The following is a 7,022-nucleotide window of genomic DNA, read 5'->3' as shown; positions in this document are numbered from 1 at the left end:
GATGTTATAGAAATAACACAAAAGAGGGGGAGATGTAATTTAAGGTAGTCAAATGCGCTTGCGCATATACTGTGTAATATACGAGAATACAGGAAAAACGTAGGGGCCAGATGACCTCGGGGAGTTCCGGAGAAGGTGTACATGAGTGTTGGTGTGTTCCCTGACAGTGATTCATTAAAACCGACAAAAGTTAGATAAAGCCTCCATCGCAATTATTTACAGTGTGGGTGAGGTTTTTGTTCTAGCCAAGCAATTACACACGTGTCTCCTAATCAAGTTCCTCTACTGGTTGATTAATGGGATCAGGTGTGTAACTGCTTGGTTGGAATAAAAACCTTCACCCACACTGGCCCTTTCTGGATAAGAATGCCCACCCCTGGGGTATTTAATAAGGTGAAATATCTTGGACATTATATTACTGAACAAATGACAGACGACGATGATATTTATTGGCAATGCCGCATGATGCATGCACAAGTAAACACTCACGCAAGTTTGATATGTGTTTAGTTAGTGTGAAGATGTCTGTTCAGAGCATACTGTACACCACTTTATACTGTACACCTGTGGTCAAACTACAAAAAGCAAGCTTACAGAGGCTCCGAGTAGCTTATAATGATGCAACAAGAATACTACTAAAAAGACCTAGATGGTGTGGTGCAAGTGGAATGTTTGTGGCTGCAGGAGTCAATACTTTTCAGGCTGTTATAAGAAATCTTATCTATAAATTTATTTGCCGGCTCAGTGACTCAGATAATGTAATCATCATGGGTTTAACTAAAGTAAGGTTCAGTGCCACACGCTACCAATCCCGGCAGTGGGACCATTGGTATAACTGCCTCCTTGTAAGACACTGATTTGTTCCTTTTGTGTTGTTTTGTCTGGGGTTTGTCTTTTGCCAATGGTTCTTGTCTTTTGTCTGTTATGGACCCTGAGTTTGCAACAAAGTTTTAAATTGAGTTGAGTTTATAAGGTTGAGGATACCTGCAGTCAGTTGAGAAGTCACTTAGATGAGTGATGAAACATTTCTCTCAATAAACGTTGTGTGCAGATGAACTGATTTAACTTTCTGTGATTTCCTTACCTGGATTGTTGAGCATACATACTCGTGACGTCCTTGTAACGGCGCGAAGGCGGAACTATTTGAACCCAAGAAACATTTCTGTCGGGGACATTTTCATTGAAACGCCGGAAACGTGCTCTGACGGGAGACCACAAGACGACATGCCTAAGTAAGTTGTAAAGTCATTTTATTGTGTTCGGAATTCCAGTCTTTTTCTATTATAAAGTTTTGTTGGCTTTTTAGTTACCTTATAAGCATTTGGTGCAGTTAAAAATAACAAACTAATACGAGGATTCCCATCTCTTCTTTATTAGAGCCTCGTTCCCTTTTTGGCTCCGACTATTTGCTGGGATAAGCGATGCACTATAGAAAACAAGTGAATCGTTTCTTGGCATCGCACATCGTTTGTTCAGTTGCATTGAAAACCGTTGATTAGATGCCGTTGAATCCGCCACAGAAACTAACAATCAGTCTTTGTACATTATTCAGTGGATTCGACCTGTTTTAAGTATGTGTTTTGCATTGGTAGGCTTTTAAGCGGGGTCAGCCCTATGTTCCCTCAGCACTGTGGGGTAGCTATCGAATAGGTTAGCTATTGGTTAAGGATAGGTATAGGTTGAGGTTAAGGTAGGTTAGGTTAAGTTTAGGTAAATTCAATGAAATACGCTTGAGGGAACATCGGTCTGAGGGAACATAGATACGCTCCCCTATTAATCGCCAGCTAGTCGGTAACGTTGGTCGGTTGATAGAAGTAAACCTTTGTGCTTTTAGCATTGTTGCCGTTAGGTGTATTTAATGGGGTCAAGAGGAGATATCAGTGACGCTTTATTAAATCTTGAGCAAAAAGCAGTCATTCATGAATTGGTTGAATTACGAACATTTTGATTACGATGTGCGCTGTCCAAGAGCAGCTACTTAACAATGAAAAGAAGGCAAAGTACCAATAGAAAATACGTAATATGCATTCTAAAATCTATTTTTGCGTGTGTGCCACTCACTTTTGATGACAATTTTCAACTACTTTTCCAGATTTTACTGTGACTACTGTGACACCTATCTCACGCATGACTCGGTAATATACATTCCCGCATTCCACATGATAATTTAAAAAAAATGCAGCATGATATAATTTCATTGTTTTTTCTCCTGTAAGATCTCTTGTCTTATTCTCTCCCTTCACCTTCCCAGCCATCAGTGAGAAAGACTCACTGCAGCGGTCGAAAACACAAAGAAAATGTGAAAGATTACTACCAAAAATGGATGGAGGAGCAGGCTCAGAGCCTCATTGATAAAACAAGTAAGCTAATATTTGCTTTCCATAGAAAATGCAGCATTTCTTTTCTTCTTTTTTTTCTTTTTTTGTGTATTTGCCGCAGGTCACACTCATTGGTGGATATTGCAATCACCTTAAGTTTGTTCCTCTTAATTTTGACGATTAACATCAAAGGAAGCTAAAATGAGAAGAGGGTATACATGCTACACAATTTCCATTTTATTCTTCTAATTTAGGTAGAACTCTAGTAGTAACTGGTTTTATAAGTCAGCTAGAAGATACTGGATTATGGTTGTTAATATTTTTTGTGTAACGTGGGGAATTTAGAATTGTGCATCAGTTTGTATGTTAATGTTTTTATTCTTGCAGCGGCTGCATTTCAACAAGGAAAGATTCCTCCCACGCCTTTCCCTGGCGGCCCTCCCCCAGGTGAGTCTATGCTCCTTCGGCTTTCCCTCTAGTTCTTCCACAGCTCTGTCACTAACATCCTAACTTTTTTGGTGTGTTGAGTTGTGACATCTGGAACTCAATCATCTATTGATAACAGGACTCTAAATTAAAATTCATTGAAAACATTAAATAATGCTATTTTAAGTCTCATGCCTACTCAACATATCTAGAATAAGACTTCTGAATATGAATGCACTAAGTCCTTACTTTGTTGGACTCAGTAACAATAGCCACAGAAAGTTGAATCAGTTCATCTGGACAAAATGTTTATTGAGAGTGTCTTTATGCCTTCTCAATAATCCAGGTAAGAAAATCAAAGAAAGTTGAATCAGTTCATCTGGATATTCTACTTTGGCTGCTCCCGTTAGGGATCACCACAGCTGGATATTATTGAGAGAAATGTTTCATCACTCATCTGAGTGACTTCTTCGGTCTCGACTGACTGCAGTTACAATGGTGGTGTGTACTATTCCCAGAGGATTGGGGAATAGTTGCAATCACAGTATTGTAAAATGGTGACGGATGTACTCTTAGGGCCCCCTCGGTTCAGGGATGGTCATTCCCTCTTCACATAGATGGCCTCTTTGACTCCCTGTTCAAACCAGCATTCCTCCCTATCAAGGGTGTACACATCCTCATCCTTGAAAGAGGGGCCATTGGCCTGTAGATGGGTGTAGACTGCGGAGTCCTGGCCTGACCCATCAACTCTTCTGTGTTGTGCTGTTCTCTTAGCCAGCATCCGTTTGGTTTCCCTGATGTACAAGTCACGGCAATCCTCTTGGCACTTAACAGTGTACACTCTGTTGCTCTGTTTGTGCCAGGGGACCCGATGCTTGGGGTGTTTATAAGGGTGGGGAACCCTGCAGTCAGTTGAGACTGAAGAAGTCCCTTGGATGGTTGATGAAATGTTTCTCTCAATAAACGTGCCCAGATGAACTGATTCAACTTTCTGTGATTTTTCTTTCCTGGATTACTGAGCGTGCATAAAAACATGTTCAAAAACTAAGATATAGTACATAAAAAAACAAAACACGTAGAGGCTTCTAATAAGGTGCCTTGATTTAGATTTAGTGGCGGCACGGTGGTGCAGTGGTTAGCGCGGTTACCTTACAGCAAGAACGTCCTGGGTTTGAGCCCTGGAATAGTCCAACCTTGGGGGTCGTCCTCTGTGGAGTTTGCATGTTCTCCCCGTGTCTGCGTGGGTATCCTCCGGGTGCTCCAGTTTCCTCCCACAGTCCAAAGACATGTAGGTCAGGTGAATCGGCTGTACTAAATTGTCCCTAGGTTTGAATGTGTGTGTCGGCCCTGTGATGGTCTGGCGGCCTGTCCAGGGTGTCTCCCCGCCTACCGCCCAATGACTGCTGGGATAGGTGCCAGCATCCCCATGACCCTGAGAGCAGGATAAGCGGTTTGGATAATGGATGGATGGCTTTAGATTTAAAGAGATACTTGCATCAAAATGTGACTTTTCGTGTTGTTAATAGATGTAAGGAGTGTGGATGTGATCGATGAGACAAATGGTAGCCCTAAAATCACATTTGTGGCCAGAGAAGAGATATCGGCGGTTGAGTAACTGATTTGGCGAAAATGTGGCAACTTGCCGCATTACGAATTATCATTAGCATAGAGGGCGTGTCCGTTGCGGGACACTATAAAAGCGGAGACGCACCCTTTTGGCTCGAGGGAATATGGCTGTATTGGCTGAGCAACATTTTTTTTTTTGGTAACGTGACAACAGAGCAGGAAGGGGGCTGTCACCAGTGAATTTCTCCTTTTTCTACAGCAAGTGGTTTAGCCCCAGTGTTTAGCCCACCTAGCCACACCCACATAACCACCCTGAGTTTCAGTAGCCAATAGCGATGAAATCATAAAAGCACACCTACCTTTCAGCTGTAATTCAAACCACCCATGTTAAGAATGTGCTCAGACACAGCATGAAAGTATCTCTTTAAGGAATCTACACTTTAGAGGTAAAGGACAACAGATACCAATTTGAAACTTGCTTTTCCTTGATCAATATATGCTTAAATCAGAATTAATAATGTTCTGGCTTACACACCTGGTTTACCTGAGAAATGTGAATGTTGAGGCTTCACCAGGTCTGTACATTAAGAAGGTGGGAGGTGGTGTCCAGCATGTAGTACAGTCTTTACTTCATTCTTCCCTCTGAGAAATAATTGACAGCTCTGTCTGTTTTGGGAGTATATCTAGGACATATACCAAGAATTAAATTTTCGTGCTTTGTTCAACCCATAATGTTTGACCTCTGGCCCACAGGTGGTCCCCCACGTCCAGGCATGTTGCCAACACCTCCAATGGGAGGTCCTCCCATGATGCCCATGATGGGGCCCCCACCTCATGGAATGATGCCAGGCGGGCCAGGTAGACATTTTTTTTTGGTTTTGTTTGTTTGTCTGACTTAGAAAAAGGATAATTTAAACAAGTTTGTCCACGGTATGCAGCTGTTAACTGTCTTAACTGTTACAACTGTTGGGTTGCCATATATTCAAACCATATCAGGCGCAATTTTTACAAAACAATCAAATTGTTGTTTGTCTACAGAAGGGGGAAGCACAATCACAGTCACAAGTGACACAAGGCAAAGTGTAATACAGCAGCCCCGCAAACTCTGACATGAATCAAGGCAGTGTATAGATATATAGATTAAAAAGAAATGGAGGAAATACAGTAAACCACATTCACAGGGAAGGAAAAAATAATCCCATGACCATTATGGACAAAACACCAACAGCATTCAGACGCAAAGAAATTATGATATGATTATGCTGTGAAGATAATTATGCTAATTTCCTCCATCCACGATGATATCCACAGATACACGAGATAAGGTGTATGTGTGTGTGTGTGGTAGCCAAAGAATCTATGTATAATATTCTAAACAAGTAAGCAAATACATGAAAATATAACTTTAAAAAAAAGCAAAACAATCACACATATTTATATTGAAACACTGATTTTCTGTAGTATCGTTGGCCAGCAAATAATAGCTTGTGTTTGGGCATACACAATCATTCTGTATAAAGCTCTAGCTGTGCAATATCCCGGTAAGAAGAGAGCCAATCCCTTTCTGACAGTGCATGTTGGGGTTTCCAACAACAAGCTATCAACCCTTTAACAGCCGTGAGACCAGCTAACAAGAGGTGCCTGTCATTTGTAGCTAGTTCCAAAGAGGAGGTGTCATTAAGTAATAGCAGAGACTGTGAGTGAGGGATGGATGGCACTCTCCATTATATTAGACACAATATTTGAGACATGTTCCCAAAATTTAACAAAACATTCTAAAAGTGGTAGCTCTCTACGCTCGGCCAAAGCTGTGAGGTGATTTGTCAAAAAAATACCTCAGCTGTCTTTTTTTTCTTTCTCCATCATATCTAGGAGGGATGAGGCCACCAATGGGAGGACACATGCAGATGATGCCAGGGCCACCACACATGATGCGTCCTCCTCGACCTATGATGATGCCAGTCAGACCTGGTATGATGCGACCAGACAGATAAGATCGAACGGACTCCCTGTGTTCTTTGCTGCCATGAACAGTCATTGTCTTTTTAGGAAGCTTGTCTCTGCTATGTATTACAGCAGATCATTTGGGGTTTTGTTTATGTTTGTTTTGTACCTTAGTCCCTGATGATTTAATTAACCTGTATGATTCTTGACAGGGTATTTATTACAACTTCAGATTTAAGCAGACTTTTCCAGAGCCCCTTTTCAGTCAGTTACCCAATTTTATGGCCATTTTCTTTCACAGTCTTCAAAATTATAAGCCCTGTTTTGTTTTTGTTTTTGTTATAAAACAAAATCCGTCTCTCAGACATACTGTTCATTGTGCACATCTAAAAGCGCATATTGTTGATTTGACATTATTTTGTAATTAGCTCCATGTTTGCCTTTTGTATATCAGTCCCATGTCATCTTGTTTTTATTCTACTGCATTGTTTAGACAAATAAACATGATTTCAGACTTGTTTTGCATTGTAGTTAATACATGCATCACAATGAGATGTGGCTTTATATTTCATCTGTCTGAACCAGAAAGGTTTGGGGTCCATTGTACACCACCTATGTTTTTATTAACAACTTTTTATTATATGAGGTGACTGGATGGCCAAGCGGTTAGGGAGGTTTATTCCTGTACCACCTTGCCTATCAAAGTGTCTTTCAGCAAATAGTTTGTCTTAGAAGTTTAAACGTATGCTCCAGGTGCACCATGCTACC

The 7,022-nt window shown here is 41.0% G+C and overlaps 1 protein-coding gene across 1 annotated transcript; it reads left to right on the top strand.

The window, feature by feature from the left end:
• Positions 1-1,193: 1,193 nt before the first annotated feature.
• snrpc (small nuclear ribonucleoprotein polypeptide C) lies at positions 1,194-6,766 on the top strand. Its single transcript, XM_056274961.1, has 6 exons — positions 1,194-1,232; positions 2,093-2,135; positions 2,252-2,360; positions 2,706-2,765; positions 5,064-5,168; positions 6,183-6,766. Exons 1-6 carry the CDS (start codon positions 1,225-1,227, stop codon positions 6,302-6,304), a joined length of 447 nt encoding a protein of 148 aa, XP_056130936.1. The 5' UTR covers positions 1,194-1,224; the 3' UTR covers positions 6,305-6,766.
• Positions 6,767-7,022: the final 256 nt, after the last annotated feature.

Source organism: Lampris incognitus, chromosome 2, assembly GCF_029633865.1.
Source record: "Lampris incognitus isolate fLamInc1 chromosome 2, fLamInc1.hap2, whole genome shotgun sequence".
NCBI classification, from domain to species: Eukaryota; Metazoa; Chordata; class Actinopteri; order Lampriformes; family Lampridae; genus Lampris; species Lampris incognitus.
This window is presented reverse-complemented; position numbering and strand designations above follow the sequence as displayed.

Bases quoted from the DNA above. Each gene is read 5' to 3' on its own strand.
- snrpc (XM_056274961.1), top strand. The intron at 2,766-5,063 runs GTGAGTCTATGC...TCTGGCCCACAG, and splicing joins CCCTGGCGGCCCTCCCCCAG to GTGGTCCCCCACGTCCAGGC. The intron at 5,169-6,182 runs GTAGACATTTTT...CATCATATCTAG, and splicing joins AATGATGCCAGGCGGGCCAG to GAGGGATGAGGCCACCAATG.